The sequence below is a fragment of the Bubalus kerabau genome, chromosome 16 (genome assembly GCF_029407905.1).
Source record: "Bubalus kerabau isolate K-KA32 ecotype Philippines breed swamp buffalo chromosome 16, PCC_UOA_SB_1v2, whole genome shotgun sequence".
Lineage (NCBI taxonomy): Eukaryota > Metazoa > Chordata > Mammalia > Artiodactyla > Bovidae > Bubalus > Bubalus kerabau.
The window spans coordinates 37,200,332-37,224,784 of NC_073639.1; the positions used below are offsets into that span (position 1 = coordinate 37,200,332).

The 24,453-nt window shown below is 39.4% G+C and overlaps 1 protein-coding gene across 3 annotated transcripts in view; it reads left to right on the top strand.

Annotated features, from left to right (window-relative positions):
• Positions 1-1,344: 1,344 nt before the first annotated feature.
• Positions 1,345-24,453, top strand: part of ANKRD50 (ankyrin repeat domain containing 50) — a 38,608-nt gene continuing 15,499 nt past the window's right edge. The window contains exons 1-2 of one of the 3 annotated variants that reach the window (XM_055549987.1): positions 1,345-1,647; positions 3,087-4,036. In XM_055549987.1, the coding sequence (XP_055405962.1) occupies positions 3,492-4,036 (545 nt within the window). In that variant the 5' untranslated portion in view covers positions 1,345-1,647; positions 3,087-3,491. Of the gene's footprint in view, positions 1,648-2,159; positions 2,264-3,086; positions 4,037-24,453 lie in introns of those variants that run through there. The other 2 variants (XM_055549986.1, XM_055549988.1) reach the window with 2 other exon arrangements.

The following is a 24,453-nucleotide window of genomic DNA, read 5'->3' on the forward strand; positions in this document are numbered from 1 at the left end:
TGAAACTGGAGTCAACTTTTCCAGTGGCAATAATGTATGACAAGTTAAGTGGTAATTAAAACGGCTTAAGCAAAAGGCATATCAAAGTTGTATCTCTTTAAAAATCAATTTTTTATCACTAATTCTGGTGAATTTATACTCTTTGTTTTGTTCTGGAAAAAACCTCAGAATTTGCAACAAATACATTAAAATTAAAGGTCAACAAACCTCAACTGCCATAGATAGCCTGAGAATAAACAGAATGGAAGAATAAGCATAAGTACAGTCCATTTTTCTAGTTAAGAGTGACAGCTATACTTCGAAATTCCTAAAAACAGATGGGAGACTGACTGGTTCAGCATTTAAGATAGAAGAATATTTAAATTAATGGAGGCTGGGAGGAGAGCTGATGGTTTTAGCATAAATAATAAAAAAGATACTGCATTTTCTAATCTATCAGTTGACAGTACTTTCCCAGAAGAAATTTGGAATCTAATCCAGGTTCACGTGAATGCAAACTGGCTCATCTAGTTCAAAAGTAACTGCTTGTGGTCAGGTCCTCCAGGGCAGTTCATCTTATTCTGCATTCTGACCTCGATCGCGGTCTTTTTCCCCCGTAGTGGCCTCTGCGACTAATCAAACTATCCAGAAGGGAAGCTGCCTGAGATCCAATAGTGATAGCTTTCAACTAGATCTGATGGAGGCCATGTCCTTTTCATGAGGCAAGTGGGAACACAGACCCATATCCCTACTATTTTTAGTTTTCACAACCTCCTTCCCGGTCCTTACTTGTTTCTTTTAGTCCCAGATCGAGAAAGTTAAACCATCACCGGAATTTAATAGATTGAATGGGGACCCGGATGACTGAAGAAAAGGACCGGCCTGGAGTGCCCTTTGGGGACAAAAAGGTTAAGGGAGTGGCATGGGGCAACTCTCCCAGCTCAAGTGCCCCTCCTAGCAGCGGCCCCAAAAGCCAGCGAGTCCCTCAGACAGGAAGACAAAGGAAGGCTCAGGGCCGAGTGGTGACGGGATGGGTGGGGGCTGCGACTCGCGTGAGCTCGGGGACGTGAGAACGCAGCCCCCGCCCCCTTCTCCGCCCCCATCCTCGAGAAAGGCGGAGCCGCCAGGCAGCCCTCAGAGAGGTCTCCCCGCGGTGCAAAGCAGCCGGCCCCAAGCGGCTGCACACACCCAGGCACGGGCGGCGACGGGACGGTACAGTGGGGGAGGGGCGAGGCAGGGGGGCGGAGCCTGCGGCCGAAGAAAGGCCGGGCGGCCGGGAGGGGCGGGGCCTGGGCAGAGAGGGCGGGGCCGCGGGGCGGGGCGGAGCCGGCCGGTCCCGGGCTGCCTGAGACAGTCACTGCCCTGACGGCGGCGGCGGCAGCGGCGGCGGTTGGCCAGTGGGGGTTGGGAGGAGCACGGCGGAGCTGCCGGGGCAGCTGGAACTGGCAGTTGCCGGGGGCCAAGAGGAGGATCTGGAGCCGGGAGCGTTCTCCGGGCCGGGCGGAGGAGGCGGCTGCAGTGAGAGTTCAGGGAGCGCTGGCGGCGGTGGCTTCTCAGCAAAGCAAGTGTCTGAGACTGAGACTCCGCAGCGGCGGCGGCAGCAGCCGGGACCGAGGTAACCGAGGGGCGGCGGCTGCAGCGGCGGTGGAAACGAGGCCCCACCCTCAGGTCGGAATCTCGGGGGCTGTGGCTGGGCTCGGACCTCACTCACCCACCCACCCTTTTCAGCCCCGGGCTCCAGACCCGACTTCTCGCGTCGTTCCGCCGCGGGCCGGGCGGGGGCGGGAGCAGCGCTCGGGGTTGGGGGCGCGGAGCTGGACACCGACCCGAAACGACCCCACATCTAGGATTGGCGAGGACGTCGGGCACCCCTTCCCCCTTCAGAGGACACACCCCGATCTCGGGGCGGGGCGGGTGTCTAGGCGTTCCCAGCCTTCTGGAAGGAAGACCTCAGTGTAGAGGCTGCACCTCTGTCCGTGGCCTCTCCGAGGTGGCCCTCCTGTGGCTCCTTTGGGCCACTGAACCCGAAGGAGGTTCCTGTCGCTGGGAATCCCGGAGTTCCTTTTGTCTATCAGCTGAAACTAGAGGCCGGAACTGTAGGCAAACACCCACCAGCCTAAGCCATCTATTCCTTATCCCTTTCCTGCCTGGAAGGAATTCTCCCCGGCAGCCTTTTCTCCGGCCACAGTAGTAGATTTCATGCCTCACCCCCTCTCCGAAACCATCGTCTTTGGCGCAGAGGAAAGGATTCGCGTAGTACTTGTGTTTGGATTTTATCATTCATGTAAGCTCACCCCCTTCCCCTTTTTCTTTTTAACCCGTTCCCATCCAGCCGCAACCCTGATAATCACCCGCTAGATTTTGCAACTATCAACAAAGGACTGTGGCCAGTCAAGTCAACAGAGCCCTTTGACTGGCTGGTCTGTGCAAGTTCATAGAGCTTCCCTACCTGGCGCTATTTTGCCAAGCTTGTCGGAAAGATCTTTTTGGCTAGAGTTAAGGATGATACTGCATGTACCTAAAGTCTTTATTTCTCCTTTCTTTAGTGAGGTTTTAAAAATCCAGGGTAACTTGATTCAAATGTAGCTGTTTGGGAAGCCTAACTATAGAGAAAGGAAAATGTAATTATGATTTTGGTGTAGTTATCCAACTTTTTGAAAGTGCCAAAGATGAAGTGTATGAGTTTTTGAGATTACTGTAACTGGATAATTGTATTTTTTGACAAATAAGCTTTTTATCATGTGATATTTTGCACGAAGGTATTTTTGTTTTTATTTTAGTTGCTAGTGGGAATTATTGATTACCTAGACATCTTAAACGCAGAAACTTGTGAACAGGTTCATTAAGGATCTATCTTGAAAAATGCATTTTATGAATGCTTTGAATTAAGAAGATGTTAACAGTGGTTTGCCATTTTTGCCACATAAGAGACAGTAATCTGAAACAGTTCCCTCTCTGGCAGTTGTCCAGATACCTAAAACCTGTAGGGTCTAGTACTTTGACTATCCTTCAACAAGAAGTATAGCACTAACAATCTACTGTATGAATGTAATCCCTTTGATAGCATTTAACTGTAATGGACACATTTTTCTGCATCTAATTTTCAGATACAGAGTTAACGCTGGAAATCTGGAGAAGCATTTTATACAAATTGAAAGATTGGGCTTTCTCTTCAGTTTTCCAGATGTATTGTCTCATCTGCATACTTGAAATATCCACAATCACATAAACTCCAGATGTAACCATGGAGTTACGCGACCCATCAAGATATAGGAAAAGTGTGGTCAAGGTTCGGAACCAGGCAGTTTTCCACCAGTTCAACAATTAATATAAACATATATTCTCTGCTGATTATCAGGAATAAAGAGCCAAATAAAGTCATGCACATTCTGTTGGCAGATGGACTCTGTGGCTGTTGAATTTTACTGTAACTGGTTACACTGCCATTCAAACTCAACTTAATATGCAAGTTCCGTCCAAAAGGATGTAAAGACCTGTGTTGATGTACCCAGATGCTAGCAAATGTTGACGATAAGAAACCTATTATGACTAATCCTTGGGAAGAGAAAGTCTGCAAAATGGCTCAAACGAGTTTACTGCAGGGGAAGCAGTTTTACTGTAGGGAGTGGGTTTTCCACAAGCTTCAGCATTGCCTCCAGGAGAAGACGAACTGCTGCAACAGTGCTTGCAACTCAGCAGCCCTTGTAATGAATTCTGGGAATAATGCTAGTGTTGTCTCTGGGAAAGGAGCTGCCTGGGGTGTGTTATTGGTAGGAGGGCCTGGCAGTGGCAAGACAGCCTTATGCACTGAACTCTTGTGGCCAAGTTCACCTACAAGCTTGCAGAGAGGTTTACATCGCCAGGCGTTGGCCTTTCATTTCTGCAAAGCGCAGGACTCGGATACTTTGTGTGTTGGAGGGTTTATTAGAGGTCTGGTTGCTCAGATCTGCCGTAGTGGACTACTCCAAGGATATGAGGACAAACTAAGGGATCCAGCAGTTCAAAGCCTCCTACAGCCCGGGGAATGTGAGAGAAACCCAGCGGAAGCATTTAAAAGGTAACAAATAAGTCATGGTCATGGTGCTCTGTTTCTTTGAAAAAATTAAAGGGGTTTTTTTTTTTTTTGGTGTTTTGTATTGTTTCTTAACTTTGCCAGTACTTTGACTCTAATTGTGTATTTGGGGATAATCTGTGGTTGTGAAACACTTGTATACTTTGAGTGTTGAAGGAAACAAAATTTAAGCTTTGGATTGTAGGGATATTAATTAAAAGTATATCTTTTACTTGTTTAATAACAGAGTGTGAAACACTGAAGAAACAGAGAGGTGTGATATTCTTGCAGACTTTTTAACATGTGAGTGCCATCCACTAAAACTCAGGGCAAATCTGTTTTCTTCTGCTGTTAGCTATCAAAATCAGGGTCAGAACTGTTATATCATTCTGAAATTAATGAGCAAATCCATTAGGCAATACCTGTATCACAAATTTGAGATGCCAAGCTTGATGGACAGTGTTCAGTATGGAATAATCAATAATGCAAACCTGAATATTAAACTCTACTTTTTAAGAGTTTTAAGTGTGCATAAACAAATCTTTTCCTCTTACTGCTTTTTCTGGAGGTACTGTCACTCATTGAAGAGCTGAATTTTCATTTCCAATAAGTAATTTCATAAACTGTGGATTTATTGAAATCTTAGAAACTGTTTCAAAAAGCTTAGTCTAAGTTGAACTTAGTCTAACTAAAGTATGTAATTATGTAGTTTGATTGAAATTAGTTAAATAAGTTATGTAAATTTTTAATACTTTAAAATATTTAAAATCAAGTCTGATAACTGTATATTTTTGATATATTCTGATCATGAGCAAATCTTTCTCTATAGTAGCAGAGATTTTCTTTAAAAAGATCCTTCTACTCAGATCGTTTTTCTATATTTTTACCCCACTGGGTGAATTTTAGTTACTAATTGAAGGTGAATAAGAAGCAGATAGAGCTGTGTATAAAACCACATCAGTATTGATTTTCTGTTTGACAGAAGGATCTAATCATTTTGTATTCCCAGTCTATACTTGGCGAGGGAAAGTCTAGTATTTCTACTTGTACCATTCTGGTACTCTTACAGTTTTCTACTGGGTCTTTCAAAAACTTGGGTCACTTTCTTTTTCACTTAAGTAATGAATCAGTGGGCTTCCAAGTGGCTCAGTGGTAAAGAATCTGCCTGCCAATGCAGGAAACACAGGAGACACAGGTTCAATCCCTGGGCCAGGAAAATACCCTGGAAGAGGAAATGGCAACCTACTCCAGTATTATTGCCTGGAGAGTCCCATGGACAGAGGAGCCTGGCAGGCTGCAGTCCATGCAGCTGCAAAGAGTCAGACATGACTGAGACTGAGCTTGCACAATGATGATTGAGTCATTAAATAAACTAGGTAACCCCTTGATATTGGAAAAGCTGTTTTTGAAAATTGGTAGAGCTGCATGTTTCTTTGAGACTGTGAAGCAGTAATATAACCATCATCAAATGCAGACATGAGAACACACTTAAAAGTTAAAAAGATAGTTTACATAGTCTATGACATTAGATGATCTAGACCTCTGCCTTTGGACAAATAGTTAAGATTTTATTGTGGATTTTACTGGTGTTTGGTTGACTTGTTAAATAAATCCTTTGGAGAATTTTAATAGGCATATATTTTATTTAGGCAGGGATAGATATAATTCAGCAAGTAGACAATGGAGCAAAAGGTCATTATTTTCAAAGAGTTAAATAATATTTTGGGGGAGACAGAGATGGATGTAGTTAATCATAACATTATGGGAGATAAAATATAAACAAAGAAAAGTAATTATTTTTTTCATTTTTGACAAAAACAATCTCCCAAGCCAGGTTGTGTATTGTTACTTTCTAACATCTAACACTTGATAATTAATATTGATGATTTCATATATTTATATGTGAAATAATTTAAATAGAAATAGAAATTTGATATAGTTCTTCACAGATCCATAAAACTGGGGAAATTTCAGAGTGATTCAGTAATGGATGCTTTTTATCTACTTTTCTTCAGTTTTACTTCCTAATTTTTTATCCCTATTTTTTTACCCTTAATGATACTGGATACAATATGCAGTGCTGCAAACTAACTTCTTACATGGAGTCACATAGCTAAGAAGTAACTTGTTAATAATCAGTTTTTTGAAATCACATTTTCTTCATGATTAAAAAAGACTGAAAGTAACTTCATGTTTAGTTAAATATTGCTACTTTCTTTTTTTTCTGACATAGTAGAGTATTCTGTTGATTCTGAGATTTAGTTGTCAAGAAATTTCTTCTGACATCCATTCATTCATTCTTACAGCAAATGTTTATTGAGAGCTTTTTGTGTTTTTAAGTATAGTTCAGCTACAGATATTTATTGAGAACTGTCTCTGTGTTAGGTAGAATTCAGCTGTAGATAAATTAATGAATAGAACAGACAAAATACACTGTCTTCGTGGAGTTTTAAGTTGTTAACGCTAACATTTATCTTATTTCTATAAAAAATAATACTTTGGGTAAATACTTGCTATTGTGTAGATGCAGCACACATTTTAACACTGATGGAATTGGATCATCCATTAAAGGGAATGATGAATGAAGACACATTAATTTCTTATTTTTGTTCTTTTCCATTTTTCTTTCTTCACAGGTTAAAGTGCAAAGCTGTTGTTACTACACTTAGAATGTATATATTTCTTCTATTTCTATTGATGGAACTAAGATGACAACTGTTACGTTTTTACTTGTTTAGAGAACCAAACGCTGATTTATTTCATTCTGCCTCCCGTTTCAGGCTTATATGGGAAAACTGCATTTTCTGTTGAACTGACTTTTCTAGAGTTAGCGGTAGAGTTTCCTAGTAGTCCTATAACCGTAAAACAAATTCCAGTTGTTTTTGACCAAAGGATCAAGTTAAGGAATGAGGGAGGGGTTAGTGGTTTTAGATCCTGTGATGGATTCAGAAGCACAAAGAAAGATGGTTATTGTTTCAACCAGAAAACTTCTTTCTGAACCTTACTGTCATGGTCCTTGACACCCCTCCCCCCCACCCCGCTCCCTCCCCGCCCCTCGCCCAAGGCTAGGGTCTTTTGGGAGAGGTAGATGGATGTGGAGTGGAAGTACAAAACTTTGTTCCTAGTGGATATTATTTTCTTTTATTTCTGATTAACAATAGGCAAGGCCAGATGGGAACTTTCTGTGTGATGTCAGTTTTCCAAGTTGGGTAAAAAGATTTTGTTCTTTGTAATGTTGGTAGTAGTAATAGTGTCCGTCGCTTAGTGGTGTCCAACTCTTTGCGACCCCATGGACTGTAGCCCACCAGGCTCCTCTGTCCATGGGATTCTCCAGGCAAGAATACTGGAGTGGGTTGCCATTCCCTTCTCTGGGGGATCTTCCCGACCCAGGGGTCAAATCTGGGTCTCAAATCTGGGTCTCCTGCATCACAGGCAGATTCTTTACCATCTGAGCTACAGGTAATGTTGATAGGAATTATTAAACATCTTCAGTGGTAACCTCAAATTAAGTATAAATGGAATAAAGTTGTGATGAAGAATTAAGGATGAACAACTCTAAACTTGGAGAGTTTAGCAGAAAAATTTTATGAAAAGTGGTGAAAGGTAACAATGGCTTGTTAGAAAAAGATTGGGAGCTAGAAGACTGGACTCTGACATTTGTTCCTTATGTTGAATAGGAATCCTTGAATAGTGGAATTTTCTTTCTAATTTTTTTTATCTCCTCCTTAAACATTTTATACTTCTTCCCTTATTGGTCTTCAGATTCTTAACTTCTTTTGTAATTACTTATGCATACATGGTTTGTTATCTCCTCTATTAGGCATATGTTTTTTCATAACATTATTCATGGCTGATTAATATCTTATGTTTATGACAGCACTTTGAACAGCATTTTGCATATCCTAAGTGTTGTATGAGTATTGTTTGAGTGAGTGAATATTGCTACTTACCTATCTAGAATATGTTTGAACCTGATTGAAGGCCAGCTGAAGCTCTTGCATAAGAAAGGAAATTGAAATGTTACATCATTTAGGTGAGTGTTAAATGCAGACCAGGCTGGTATCAGATCAGATCAGTCGCTCAGTCATGTCTGACTCTTTGTGACCCCATGAATCACAGCACGCCAGGCCTCCCTGTCCATCACCAACTCCTGGAGTTCACTCAGACTCACGTCCATCGAGTCAGTGATGCCATCCAGCCATCTCATCCTCTGTCGTCCCCTTCTCCTCTTGCCCCCAATCCCTCCCAGCATCAGAGGCTTTTCCAATAAGTCAACTCTTCGCATGAGGTGGCCAAAGTACTGGAGTTTCAGCTTTAGCATCATTCCTTCCAAAGAAATCCCAGGACTGAGCTCCTTCAGAATGGCCTGGTTGGATCTCCTTGCAGTCCAAGGGACTCTCAAGAGTCTTCTCCAACACCACAGTTCAAAACCATCAATTCTTCGGCACTCAGCCTTCTTCACAGTCCAACTCTCACATCCATACATGACCACAGGAAAAACCATAGCCTTGACTAGATGAACCTTTGTTGGCAAAGTAATGTCTCTGCTTTTGAATATGTTGTCTAGGTTGGTCATAACTTTCCTTCCAAGGAGTAAGCGTCTTTTAATTTCATGGCCGCAGTAACCATCTGTAGTGATTTTGGAGCCCAGAAAAATAAAGTCTGACACTGTTTCCACTGTTTCCCCATCTATTTCCCATGAAGTGATGGGACCGGATGCCATGATCTTCGTTTTCTGAATGTTGTGCTTGAAGCCAACTTTTTCACTCTCCCCTTTCACTTTCATCAAGAGGCTTTTTAGTTCCTCTTCACTTTCTGCCATAAGGGTGGTGTCATCTGCATATCTGAGGTTGTTGATATTTCTCCTGGCAATCTTGATTCCAGCTTGTGTTTCTTCCAGTCCACTGTTTCTCATGATGAACTTTGCATGTAAGTTAAATAAACAGGGTGACAATATACAGCCTTGACATACTCCTTTTCCTATTTGGAACCATTCTGTTGTCCCATGTCCAGTTCTAACTGTTGCTTCCTGACCTGCATACAAATTTCTCAAGAGGCAGCTCAGGTGGTCTGGTATTCCATCTCTTGAAGAATTTTCCACAGTTTATTGTGATCCACACAGTCAAAGGCTTTGGCATAGTCAATAAAGCAGAAATAGATGTTTTACTGGAACTCTCTTGCTTTTTCCATGATCAAGCGGATGTTGGCAATTTGATCTCTGGTTCCTCTGCCTTTTCTAAAAGCAGCTTGAACATCAGGAAGTTCACGGTTCACATATTGCTGAAGCCTGGCTTGGAGAATTTTGAACATTACTTTACTAGCGTGTGAGATGAGTGCAATCGTGCGGTAGTTTGAGCATTCTTTGGCATTGCCTTTCTTTGGGATCGGAAGGAAAACGGACCTTTTCCAGTCCTGTGGCCACTGCTGAGTTTTCCAAATTTGCTGGCATATTGAGTGCAACACTTTCACAGCATCATCTTTCAGGATTTGGAATAGCTGAACTGGAATTCTGTCACCTCCACTAGCTTTCTTCGCAGTGATGCTGTCTAAGGCCCACTTGACTTCACATTCCAGGATGTCTGGCTCTAGGTCAGTGATCACACCATCGTGGTTATCTGGGTCATGAAGGCTGGTATAGTGCTTATTAATTTATTAACCTGATGTCTGCTCTTGAGCATGTGTGACTATGGCATTGGTCCAGATGGTTTTACATGGCCAGATGTCTATCTTCTGTCTCAACTGACTCCAAGTATTTTTGGCAAACTCAACAAAGGGGCAAAGGACAGAATGGGACTGGAGTGTGTTCTTCCTTCTTACCCTCAGTTGTGGGGTATTTTCAGGGCAAAATAGTTCCTTTCCATTATCTGTTTTTTATATCTAAGATTACTTATACTCTTAACTAACACTGTTAACTATTAAATCTGATCTCTACATATTTACAGAAAGATGTTTAAGCCTAAGAGTTTCTGAATCCACTTTTAATCTATCTTTAGCCTTAGATGATATATGTTAGTAATTTTTTTTCATTATTAGTGCTTTCTTCTATTCAGAATCCTCTGACTGTGTTCTTTGATGGGGCTTTCTCTAGGTTCTCTCTAGCTGTCCAACAAAGCCTCTTTAGGTCATCTCCATTTGTTTATACACTCCTTCAATAATTTACTTACATGGCTACCAATGCTTATATCTAACATGATAGCAATCCAGTCTACATCAACAACCTTTCTGTTCATTCTGATCAACATATCTTTTCACTGGAGTGTCCCTCACCTACCTTCCTCTGTTCAACCCATCATCTCTTTTAGCATTTCTATTCATTGATACTAATTTATTTCTTAAACAAAAAGTCAGTACCTGCTGTGTGCCAGATGTGTGCTAATGTGCAGATAACAGGACTGAAGTGGTGAACCAAACAGGACACTGAGAAGTGGGGAGACATACATTGAACAAATAATCACAAAAATTTAAAAATGCAGCTTTGCTAAGTGCTGAGAAGGAGGGACAAAGGCCAATAAGAAAACATAAAATATAAGGCTTTTTGTTCTCTAAGTTGCTCCATAGTTACGCTTATTTTCTAAACCCTTTCTATTTAAAAGTATGATCATGAGATCAACAATATTGGCATAACCTGGGAGGTTATTATAAAAGCAGAATCTTAAATTACTGAAGTGATCTGCCTTTTAAAAAGATTTCAAAGTGAATTCTGTGCACATTGAAGTTTGAGAAGCACTGTTCAGGGTAGATACTAGAGTTTTCTTTCGACTTTTCTGTTATCTTTTTTTATTCCATGGTATGTCAGCTTTTTCTTGGAATGGTTCTTGAATTCTTTTGCCCTAATCTAGAATTTTTGTTCATCACCTCCTAGGTGCTCTACTTAATCTTAGCATCTCTGTATTGTGATTCCTTTTGGTAATGGCCAATTAACCAAAGTAAAACAGTGCTTTCTTTAGGTCATTCCTCTGAGCCTGTGATAATGTAAACAACAAATTTAAATTTGTCTACTTGACTTTAAAAGTTCTTTACGATTTGGTTCTGTTCCATCTAAAGTATGTATTATGTTTCCAGACTTCACCAGAACACATTAAGCTCATTTATTCTTTCAGGAAATATTTTTAAGCTTATGAGGCAATGTTAAAGTTGATAAGAGATATGAATAAGAATATTCTCATTTCTCTTATTGTTTAATGAGATCTTAATATACTTAGTAAGAATATGGACCTTTTGTTTGTTATATGTTGCAGATTTTTTTAGTTTTAACTTTGTTTTTAGAAATTTTGCTTAAATGAATTCTATACAATGAAATGGTTTGATTTTATAAAGTAAAATAAGTAAACACTCTTCTTGCCTTAAAAAAAATCTTTGAAGTATATTCTGATTGGTTGCCTGTCTTTATTCTCTAGTTATTTTAGTACTTTCTTTGTGTTAGTGTGTTAGTCTCTCAGTTGTGTCTGACTCTTTGCAACCCCATGGACTGTGGCCCACGAGGCTTCTCTGTCAATGGCATTTCCCAGACAAGGATGCTGGAATAGGTTGCCATTTCCTTCTCCAGGGGATCTTCCCCACTCAGGGATCAAACCCTGGTCTCCTGCGTTGCAGGCAGATTCTTTAGCTTCTGAGCCACCAGTAAAGTCCTGTCTTTGACTATACTATATATAATTGTTTTAAATTTCAAACCAACTTCTCTTTCATGTTATCTTAATTTCAGAAATATCCCTATCATTTTCTTTTCTACAACACATGTAATGTAACTGAATGCTGTCCTCAGATGCTTGGTCGTATCCAACTCTTTGCGACCCGATGGACTGTAGCCTACCACGCTCCTCTGTCACTGGATTCTCCAGGCAAGAATACAGGAGTGGGTTGCCATTTCCAGGGATCTTCCTGACCCAAGGGTGGAACCCGCTTCTCTTACGTCTCCTGCACTGGCAGGTGGATTCTTGACCACAGGTGGCACCCAGGAAGCCCAGTGTAGCTAAATAATCTTTGATAATAATGTAAAATTTGAAAATGTTCATATAATTACTTAATGAAAATAAGAATTAATTAAGAGAATTATATCTTATTTGTGGTTATCTTGAAAAACAATTTGGAATGTTTCAAGAACTTGTAACCTTTTAACAGTTGTGACTCCAGAAGTGAATACATAGATATTGCTGTGGATTGAATTATTTGCTTTTGTTCTTCTCTCTAGGTATCCTTGGTCTTTCCCACATGATATTGCAGTGCTTCTGGGTCCGTCTCTGTCTTTTGATTTTGGGTCAGCCATGTGATATGGGGGATGTTAGTAGATGTGATCCAGAGACTTAGCACGTGATTGGGCTGCTCCTCTTTGAGGCTCAACACCTTAAGAAGGATATGTTCTGGCCAGCTAGTTGGTCCCAAGAGGATGCGAGGGATGTGGTGCAAACCTGACCCAACTCAAAGCTTGACTCTTAAGTCTGGAATACAACAAATACACAGACACAGGACAAAGTATAAATGATTGTTATTTTAAGCTCCTGAGTTTTGAGGTGGTTGTGGTATACCTCTCTTGTGGATAAAAAACTAACAATCCAAAAATTAAGGAAATGATATTTCAAATAGGAAATCATTAATTTTCATGAAAAAATCTGAGAGTCCTCATTGATCCCTCAATTTCACTCCTCCCCTTCCCCGATTCTGTCAGCTACTTTTGTTCTGTTTCCAAGATAAATAACTCAATTTTTCTTCATCGCCATTGCTGCTACTCCCATATCCCTTGCAGTGATGTCCTAACTGGTCTGCTCCTTGCTGCTGTTATCCCTCTTATCTTCACAGATTAGTTAAGGGTATCAGATCTTGTTATTTCTCTGCTTAAAACTTGCAGATAGCTTCTCATTACCTTTATAATAAATTCTAAGCTTAGCCATTGACTTTGACCTGTACTGTTCTCAGCCTTGTTCTTTGTTCGTCATCCGCATTGACCTTATTATTGTTCTATAATAGGTCACGTTCTGGCCAACAGATATCTGTATGGCCACTTGCTCTGATATCACTTAGGTGTACCAGCTTTAATGTTTCCTCCTTGGAGAGTTACTTTTGTCCAATGAGTCGCCCCAGCCAATCATTTTCTTAAATTACATCATCCCACTTTGCTTTCTTTTTGTCTTAATTTTCAGTGTCTATCATGGTTGGGAATTATTTTGTGCATACTTTGACTTTCTAGCTAGCTTCTGGAATGAGCAGAGTACTTGTTTGTCTTGTGCCTTTATATCTCTAGGGCTTAGAATATAGCAAAGACTCATTACTTCCTGAATTAATAATCTTGTCACATTGATAATTTGCTCTGAACATATTCGGCTTTGAAATATTCTGTTTTCCTGTGGAATCATCTGTACATATAGATAAAATAGTTATAGATGAAAAGTATTTAAAACCAGCATTTTGATGACTTTATATTAGTGTCTTTTACAATTCATGTTGAAATTAATTTTTATCAAATGGAAACTTTTTAATAACATCAGATTTATGTTACGTGATGTGAGTCATGTGATGTCACCTCTTGCCTCTCTTCTATAAATCCATAGTTTCATCTTGAAACTCTTATCATTCTTTCAGACATTGTCATTTAAAATTCATATTCACTTAGAAAGGAGAAAAAAACTTTTGCAGTTTAAATCTCAGTTAATATGTTTGTTAAGTTGCTACTTTAGGGAGAGAAGCAACTTGCAAAATGGTGGACTTCACAGGAATTGAAAGGTAAACAATAATGGTACTAAAAGGGAAGAAATTGTTGTAGAAAGTAAATTATAGAGGAAATGATACATTGCTCCTATCCCCAAAGCTTCAGTTATACAGGAAAATTAATAAAATAGAGAGACAAACATGCATGTACCTACTCATTTTGCCACATTTACTCTAAATCTGAGTTTTCTGTTTATTTTAAAAAAAGATAATCCACATTTAAAGCCACCGAAGTATCCCATTCTAATTCTAATTTAGGTGAGCCCCAGGTGTCCCATCTGTGAATTTATTTGTTACGCATATGTAGTTTGACTAGTTTATACACATGGGGAGATGTATATGTGTTTATACATACTTGTTACATGCTTTAGTTCTGTGCATTTTTAATTCCACATCAGCAATTCGCAAACATTTTTATTCTAGGTCCTCTCTATACTCTTAAAAATTATTGAGTACCACAAAGAATTTGTTTATGTGGCTTATGTCTGTGTATCAGTATTTCTTTATTTGAAATTTAAACTAATATTTAATATATATTAACATATTTAATAGTAATCTTATACATTAACATAATATTTTAATGAAAGAATAACTGAATTGCCCATGACAAAAGGAAAAAATCCACATAGCAGCATTGTTTTACATAGTTTTGCAAATCTTTTTAACATTAGGCTTAATAAAAGGCAGCTGGACTATCATGGTTATGTTTCTGCATGCAGCTTCTGGAAAAGTCCATTTATCCTTGAGAAAAAACAAGAGTGAAAAAAGCAAATAACATTTTAGTTTTATAATGACCCTGATTAGGGACTTCTGCTGCTGCTGCTAAGTCGCTTCAGTCATGTCCGACTCTGTGCGACCCCATAGATGGCAGCCCACCAGGCTCCCCTGTCCCTGGGATTCTCCAGGTAAGAATACTGGAGTGGGTTGCCATTTCCTTCTCCAATGTATGAAGGTGAAAAGTGAAAGTGAAGTCGCTCAGTCCTGTCCGACTCTGAGCCACCCCGTGGACTGCAGCCTACCGAGCTCCTCTGTCCATGGGATTTTCCAGGCAAGAGTACTGGAGTGGGATGCCATCGCCTTCTCCGTAGGGACTTCTAGGGATCCCATACTATACTTTGAAAAACATTGTTCTGTATAAATAGTATTGTGTTGCTAGTACTAACCTGCAATATTTTCTTTGTAATATTGTTTTTTGTTTGTTTGTTTAGCCATGTTGTTACATGTGGATCTACATGGTTCACTTTACAATACACGGCCATGCATGCCAAGTCACTTCAGTTTTGTCCGACTCTTTGTGACCCTTTGGACTGTAGCCCAACAGGCTCCTCTGTCCATGAGATTCTCCAGGCAAGAACATTGGAGTGGGTTGCTGTGCCCTCCTCCAGGGAATCTTTCCCACCCAGGAATGGAACCCATGTCTTTCAGGTCTCCTGAGTTAGCAGGCAGGTTCTTTACCACTAACACTACCTGGCAAATCCACTCTCCAGTATATCATTTCATTTTTATACTATAATTCATTTATTGTCATGTTGATACTCATTTAAGATGTAGTCAACTTTTTAACTTTACAAAACAGTTAAGAACATTCTTGGGTACTCTAACGTGCATAGATTAAGAATAAAGAAATGAAGGGTAATTCCAAGTTGAATTAAATACTCAAGTATTAAGTGAAATTTTGGATCTTAAGATGTGTATCTCCATCTTCAATTTGGAGATAGTACCAACTACTCTTTAAAATCACATCAGTTTATACTCTTCTAAGAGTGTATAATTTGAGTTTCCATTACTCTACTAGATCTCCAACACTTGCCATATTTTCAGAGTTATTTATGTGTTGGAAGGTGAATGTGAAACAGTATCTTATTATTTTAAATATCCTTGATCCTGTGCCTTGTCATTCTGCTTGTGTAATTTTTGTTTTGAAATGTACAAATGAATATAATATCAGTCTTTTCATGATTTCCTTTATAGTTTGGCCTTTTGGGGTCTTAAAATTTAAAAACTTGTTTTCTACTTGATTGTTCTAGTAGTATTTGTTGACTGGCTCATCTTTCACTATTGATTTTAATACTACTTCAGTCAGATACAGACACATTCCTGTATTTCTGAGTTCTCTATTCAACTTTGGTTTATTCATTCCTTTGTTGTTTTATCAAATATGTATTAGATAGCAGGAATGTACCAGGTACATTCTTAATACTGGGTTATATTAGTTAAAATGTGGCAAGTATCATTTGTATTTATTGAGCTTTTATTTTGAGGGTTGGCGTGGGTAGTTGGTAGAAAAGTGAAAAGTTAAGAAGACAGTATATAATATATAGCATATCACTAGATGATAGATGGTATGTGGAAAATCAAAACAAAGTAAGGATGATAGGAGTGATATGCTGAGTAGGTTGGGGCCAAAGAGTTGCTATTTATATAGGGAAAGTTAGGGCATTCTGTAGGAAGTATCCAGACTGAGGAAAATTCCAAGTGCAAAGTCCTGTGATGGGAACTGGCTTGGTATTATCCAAGAAAAACAAAGGGAAACCAAGAGACAAGTCGAGGTGTAGTTAGAAGCCACATAATACATGGACTTGGAGGCCATTATAAGGATAGTCACTTTTACTTTGAGGAGATGAGAAGACATTAAGTCTTTTAAACAGAGTAGTAAAACATCATATGACTTACGGTTTTAAAGGGTCACACTAGCTACCGTGTTAAGGACTGGGGTGGTAAACACGCAGGCAAGGAAACCAGTAAGTGACTGGTGCAGCAGTTAAGGCTGAGAGATAATACTGCGACTTTGGTGAAGTGGTGGAGGTAGTGAGCGGTGTTTAAATAATTTTTATCTAAGAAGCAAGGTCAGTAGTTGGGAGTGAACTTTGAGAAGAGGAAAGTGTAAAATAGTCCTCTAGGCAATGGGGTATGGATGGCTTAGTGCTTCTCCAAGTGTGGTGTAGGCCCCTGCAAGGTCAACTTCTTCAAAAAACAATACTAACACACAACGCAGTATTTGTTTTTTCACTTATTCTCTGAGGTATGGTGAGGGCCACATGAGAGACTAAGTGCATAAATATTCTGACTGAGATTTTTATTAGGATCACATTGAATTTTAGATTAATTTGTGGAAATTGACCTGTTTGCAACATTGAATCCCCTAATCCATGAATATGGTACATCTTAACTGACTTAGATTTTTTTTTTCTTCCAATTTTCCTCAGCAGTGTATTATAGTTTCCAGTATATAGGTCCAGTACCTCTTGGATTGGATTTATTTTCAACTATTTGATTTTTTTTTGGTACTATTGTAAATGATATTATTTGTAAATACTATTTTATGTATTTTTTAAAATGTTAGTGTCTAGGGATTCAAATGATTTTTATATATTGACATTGTCACAAAGCAGTCTTGTGCAGTCCACTCATTAATTGTTATTCTCTAATGACTTTCACTTTAGAAGTATATTTCCAATTGGTACAGAGTTAGAGGTTTAGAAGGTGTGTGTGTTGTGTGTGTGTGTGTGTGTGTGTGCACGTGCACGTATTTCCTTCAGCATTTTAAAGATACTTTTCAGTTCAGTTCAGTCAGTTCACTCGCTCAGTCGTGTCTGATTCTTTGCGACCCCATGAATCTCAGCACGCCAGGCCTCCCTGTCCATCACCAACTCCTAGAGTTCACTCAGACTCACGTCCATCGAGTCAGTGATGCCATCCAGCCATCTCACCCTCTGTCATCCCCTTCTCCTCCTGCCCCCAATCCCTCCCAGCATCAGAGGCTTTTCCAATGAGTCAACTCTTCGCATGAGGTGGCCAAAGTACTGGAGTTTCAGCTTTAGCATCATTCCTTCCAAAGAAATCCCAGGGCTGATCTCCTTCAGAATGGACTGGTTAGATCTCCTTGCAGTCCAAGGGACTCTCAAGAGTCTTCTCCAACACCACAGTTCAAAAGCATCAATTCTTCAGCACTCAGCCTTCTTCACAGTCCAACTCTCACATCCATACATGACCACAGGAAAAACCATAGCCTTGACTAGACGAACCTTTGTTGGCAAAGTAATGTCTCTACTTTTGAATATGTTGTCTAGGTTGGTCAAAACTTTCCTTCCAAGGAGTAAGCGTCTTTTAATTTCATGGCTGCAGTCACCATCTGCAGTGATTTTGGAGCCCAGAAAAATAAAGTCTGACACTGATTCCACTGTTTCCCCATCTGTTTCCCATGAAGTGATGGGACCAGGTGCCATGATCTTCGTTTTCTGAATGTTGAGCTTGAAGCCAACTTTTTCACTCTCCCCTTTCACTTTCATCAAGAGGCTTTTGAGTTCCTCTTCACTTTCTGCCATAAGGGTGGTGTCATCTGCATATCTGAGGTTATTGATATTTCTCCCAGTAATCTTGATTCCAGCTTGTGTTTCTTCCAGTCCAGCATTTCTCATGATGTACTCTGCATATAAGTTAAATAAGCAGGGTGTCAATATACAGCCTTGATGTACTCCTTTTCCTATTTGGAACCAGTCTGTTGTTCCATGTCCAGTTCTAACTGTTGCTTCCTGACCTGCATACAGGTTTCTCAAGAGGCAGGTCAGGTGGTCTGGTATTCCCATTTCTTTCACAACTTTCCACAGTTTATTGTGATCCACACAGTCAAAGGCTTTGGCATAGTCAATAAAGCAGAAATAGATGTTTTTCTGGAATTCTCTTGCTTTTTCCATGATCCAGCGGATGTTGGCAATTTGATCTCTGGTTCCTCTGCCTTTTCTAAAAGCAGCTTGAACATCAGGAAGTTCACGGTTCACATATTGCTGAAGCCTGGCTTGGAGAATTTTGAGCATTACTTTACTAGCATGTGAGATGAGTGCAATTGTGCGGTAGTTTGATCATTCTTTGGCATTGCCTTTCTTTGGGATCAGAATGAAAACTGACCTTTTCCAGTCCTGTGGCCATATGTCTTATACATCTTCATTTCTGTTGAAAAGTTTCTTGAAGACTTGTTTTTGCTTCTTTGATAATGCCTTCTCTCTTTTTTTTGTTTCCTTTTAAGATTTTCTGTATTTGTGATTTTTTTCTTTGTTTTTTAGTAGTTAGACTTTGTCTTGCGTAAGTGTGGTTTCTTGATAGTTTTTCTGTTTTCGGATTTACTGAGTTTCCTAAATCTGTGGATTGATTTTTTTCATTAGTTTTAGAAAAGTCTCATCTATTTACTTCGAGCTGATTCTTTTTCTTTGCAGACCACAATTGTGTGTAAGTTGTACTAAATGCATTCCTCATGTATTTTCCACACTATTCTGTTCTAGCCTTCTTTTCTCAGGTTTGGGTATTTTCTTTTGGCCTTTATTTTGAATTTGTTAATTTCATCTTCCATTGTTATCAGGATGGTGGTGAATTTACCGAAAGAATTTCTGACATCAAATACATACAATTTTTTAGTTCTAAAGTGGAATTTTAGTTCTTTGTTTTTATAGATTCTGAGTTTTTTTGGTTGAAATTCTTCATCTTTTATCCACTTTTTTCCTAATCTGTTTTCTTTAATATTTTAATTATGGTTAGTTTAGTCTATGCTAGCAATAGTATCTATTTGAATCTGTATTTATTGTTTCTTTTTCCTCTGAATTCCCAATCACATATTTCTGCCCTTTTTCTGTCTGATAATTTTTGATTGTATGTCAGATAGTGTGTCAAATGCTGTAAAGTTCCAGACAGTATCTTTCATCAGAGAAGGCTTGCTTTTTTCTCATTTGGACAGAGAGTGAGGGGCTGCTGTAAATAGAGCTTGAGCTGGGCTGAGGCTCCTTTGAAGTCTTACTGAGACAGCTAGTTTATTTCTGTCATTTTGGTGTGGACCTTCTGAGCTTTTGATTGAGAGCTCCAAAAGGACTGTTGATAATTCACTTCTTCCCCAAGAAGTATCCATTTAGTTTTTTGACTTCCTGCCCTTTATACCTTCAAATTCTAACAAACATCTTGAAGAAGGTGGGTTTTGTGTTTAAAGCAAATTCCCTCCCTTTGGTAGAATTTTGTCTTCAGCTACAGACTGTGGGAGACTTTTAGACACAATCATCCTAGTTCCCCAACCCAGAATTTAGCAGAGATACCTTGGAGAAAACAGCCTGTTGTTAGGGACACTTCAGATTTGACTCTGCTCTCTAAAAGAGAAATGTCTGATCTCTATAAGAGTTGGGGTGATGTTCTTTCTTTGGCAGAGTCCCTCAGGGTGGCCCAAGTCTGATTCTTCGTCCATACCTAAAATCACTACATGCCCCAAATCAGTAAATGACCCCTTAGAAGAAATCAGCAGGTGGTTTCTTTTTGTTTTGTTCCTTTTGGATGAATTCCTGTCCTCTGGAGTTCTAATTCATTTTGCTCTCTTGCTTCAACAACCTTCTCATGTCTTTAAAAATGTAAATTTTGTAATGGATAACATTATTTTCTAGCTGTTGCAGTGGGAATTTTGGGCTGCTGCCACCTACTGCATTTTATCTGGCAGTGAAAGTCCCTATGAGGAAAATTTCTCTGGTTCTCTCCTGTTTTACTTGATATGTGCCTTTGCTTGTTAAGTAACTTCTTTTTAAAATAAATAAAATAATCTTTTATTTATCTGAACATCACAGATTGGTTTTCTTTAAATTCTTTGGCAGTTGTATAAGTTACTTTCATTTGGACATGAACCCATATTCTGATTGTTCCATTTGCTGCTTTCTTTCAAAGTGCTAAGAATTGTGTAATTTTTTCACTCTCCTTTTTGAGTCACCATTTCTACCTCTGTTCTCCCTGCTCTAATTGCTGATTGCCCCCATCACTCCCTACCGTCAGTGCAGTCTAGGATGATGGTCAATAATTGAGATATGAAGCTCCTACCCCAAGCCTGTTCAAGTGATTTTGTAGATTTAGTCACTGACCCATGATCTTTTTAGGTTCAATTCCTGTCTCCGTGGAGGCTGATTTTTTGCCCTCCCTGCTGCTTCTTAAAAGCCATAGCCCTAGGCGGTAGTCTGTGCTTTTTGTTTCCTTCTTTCATTATTCATGGGGAGAGCCCCTCTTTCAGCCCCTAGTTTCAGTGAGTCTGGGTCCTATTAGTTAGAGGCAGGAGAACTTGTCACAGTTTTTACTTCCACCATCTAATCTCCGGGCTGCCATTGCAGACTTGTTTGACAGGTTGAAGTTTTAGGCTCATTTAGGCTCACAGCATTTTTGCTTCTTTTCTGTGTCTGATACTTTGAAATGTTTATTTTATTTTTGACTCTGGTATTTTCCTTTTTTCTTTTTGTTTTAATATTTCATAATTCCCTACTGTATTTTAGCTAATGGGGAAACAGTTCATGAAGTCCCTACAATATCCTGGTCAATGTTTAGAGAGAAATTTCACCCTATATTTTGGCTAAAGTCCTGACCTGATTTTAATTATCAATTATACTCGTGAGATTTTTTAATGAATATATAACATGTGATCCCTAACTGGTTTGAGATATCAATTATACCCTATTCCACATTTTCACATGCTTTAATTTATTGGAGGGTAATTTCATTTCTAAAAGAAGATAGGGAACAACCTAAGTGTGCATCGATTTAGATGAATGGATAAAGAAATTGTGATACACACATATACACATAATTCAGCCATAGAACATATTTGTGGCAACATGAATGGATCCTGAGGACATTATGCTGAATGAAATAACTCAGATACAGAAAGACAAATATTGTATGTTTTCACTTATATTCAGAATCTAAAAACCAAACTCATTGAAATACGAGTTGGGGGCATTGGATGAAAGTGGTCAGAAGATACAAACTTCCCCCTGTAAGGTAGACAGGTCCTGGGAGTGTACATGCAGCATGGTGACTGCAGTTAGTAATAATGTATATTTGAAAGACGCTAAGAGGATAGATTTTAAAGTTCTCATCACAAGGGGAAAAAAAATTATAACTGTGAGATAATGGGTGTTAACTGATCTTACTGTGGTAACATTTTGCAGTATGTACATACATGTGTTATAGTCCTTAAACTTATAAAATGTAGTATGTCAAGTATATATCTTAATGAAACTGGAGAAAAAGAAAAGAAAGAATGTGGGTCTGTTTTCTTAAGGCAAGATATATTAAGAATTATTAGTGATTTAGTTTTTCTACTTCACATGCTTTTAAAACATTTATTTTAAAGCATAGCCTTTTGAAAGAATTTAATATTTCATTAATAAAATGACAGGCTGGTATGTCAGCATTGTACTTCCAGATGATTTTGGAAAGGTGCTAGGCATATAGGATTAACCTTCTAGGTAAACTTAAAATGTATAATATTTTGATGACAGATTTCACCAGGTGGTACTAAAACTTTATTTATTTTTATTTTTTTAGATTTGGCTATGTTGGGTCTTCGTTGTTGCATGCGAGCTTTCTCTAGTTGCAGCGAGTGGGGCTACTCTTGGTTGCAGTGTTCCAGCTTCTCTTTGTAGTGGCTTCTGTTGTGGACAAGAGGCTCCCGGGTGTGTGGGCTTCAGTACTTGTGGCTTGAGGGCTCTAGAGCACGGGCTCAGTAGTTGTGGTGCACAGGCCTAGTTGCCTCGTGGCACGTGGGATCTTCCCGGACCAGGGATCAAACTGGTGTCCCCTGCATTGGCAGGCGGATGCTTAACCAGGGGATCACGAGAGAAGCCTAGTAGTACGATCTTAGACTTCAGAATTCAAAATGAGTAATTTAGTAATATTGTGTATAATTTTTTAGGTTGAAAAAACTTTCCTTTCTCAATTGAATTATCTTTGCAACACTGGAAAACTAGCTTCCTATATTTACACTGTTCTGTTTTTAACTTAATGTGTCATTATGGTATTCTGCAAATACCATACTATTTTTGGTTTTTTTTTAACTCGTAAATTTCATTTTTTAGAGCATTTTTAGGTTCACTGCTTTCTTCTTAAGTGGGAAGTGCAGAGAGTTTCTGTTTATCCCCATACCTTCACAGACACAGGTCTCCTCCATTATAAACATCCTGCCTCACAGTGGTCTGTTTGTTATAATTGATGAATCTGCATCGACATATCATTATCATCCAAAGTCCACAGTTGACATTAGGGTTCACTCTTGGTATTGTATATCCAGTTGGTTTTAAGAAATGTATAATGACATGTATATACCATTACTGTATAGTTTTCTATGGTAAAACTACACAATATTTTACTGCTCTAAAAATCCTCTGTGCCCTGCCTACTCATCACTGCCTCCCTGTTCTCTGGCAACCTGTGAGCCTTCAACTTTTTCCAGTTTTGCCATTTCCAGAATGTTTGACAGTCAGAAATCATATTGACTTTTTTCACTCGGTAATAAATTTTAAGATTCAGTTCAGTTCAGTTGCTCAGTAGTGTCCAACTCTTTGTGACCCCATGGACCGCAGCACGCCAGGCCTCCCTGTCCATCACCAACTCCTGGAATCACACAGACTCATGTCCATTGAGTCGGTGATGCCATCCAACCATCTCATCCTCTATTGTCCCCTTCTCCTCCCGCCTTCAATCTTTCTCAGCATCAGGGTCTTTTCAAATGAATCAGCTCTTCACATCGTGTCACCAAAGTTTGGAGTTTCAGCTTCAACATCAGTCCTTCCAATGAACACGCAGGACTGATCTCCTTTAGGATGGACTGGTTGGATCTCCTTGCAGTCCAAGGGATTCTCAAGAGTCTTCTCCAACACCACAGTTCAAAACATCAATTCTTCGGCCCTCAGCTTTCTTTATAGTCCAACTCTCACATCCATACTTGACTACTGGAAAAACCATAGCCTTGACTAGACGGACCTTTGTTGGCAAAGTAATGTCTCTGCATTTTAATATGCTGTCTAGGTTGGTCATAGCTTTCCTTCCAAGGAGTAAGAGTCTTTTAATTTCAAGGTTGCACTCACCATCTGCAGTGATTTTGGAGCCCCCAAAATAAAGTCAGCCGCTGTTTCCACTGTTTCCCCATCTATTTGCCATGAGGTGATGGGACCAGATGCCATGTTCTTACTTTTCTGAATGTTGAGCTTTAAGTCAACTTTTTCATTCTTCTCTTTTACATTCATCAAGAGGCTCTTTACTTCTTCACTTTCTGCCATAAGGGTGGTGTCATCTGCATATCTGAGGTTATTGTTATTTCTCCTGGCAATCTTGATTCCGGCCTAGCATTTCTCATGATGTACTCTGAATATAAGTTAAATAAGCAGGGGGACAATACACGTACATCTTTTCCTATTTGGAACCAGTCTATTGTTCCATGTCCAGTTGTAATTGTTGCTTTCTGACCTGCATACAGGTTTCTCAAGAGGCAGGTCAGGTGGTCTGGTATTCCCATCTCTTTCACAACTTTCCACAGTTTATTGTGATCCACATAGTCAAAGGCTTTGGCATAGTCAAGAAAGCAGAAATAGATGTTTTTCTGGAACTCTCTTGCTTTTTCGATGATCAAGCAGATGTTGGCAATTTGATCTCTGGTTCCTCTGCCTTTTCTAAAACCAACTTGAACATCTGGAAGTTCACGGTTCACATATTGCTGAAGCCTGGCTTGGAGAATTTTGAACATTACTTTACTAGCGTGTGAGATGAGTGCAATTGTGTGGTAGTTTGAGCATTCTTTGGCATTGCCTTTCTTTGGGATTGGAATGAAAACTGACCTTTTCCAGTCCTGTGGCCACTGCTGAGTTTTCCAAATTTGCTGGCATATAGAGTGCAGCACTTTCACAGCATCATCTTTCAGGATTTGGAATAGCTCAACTGGA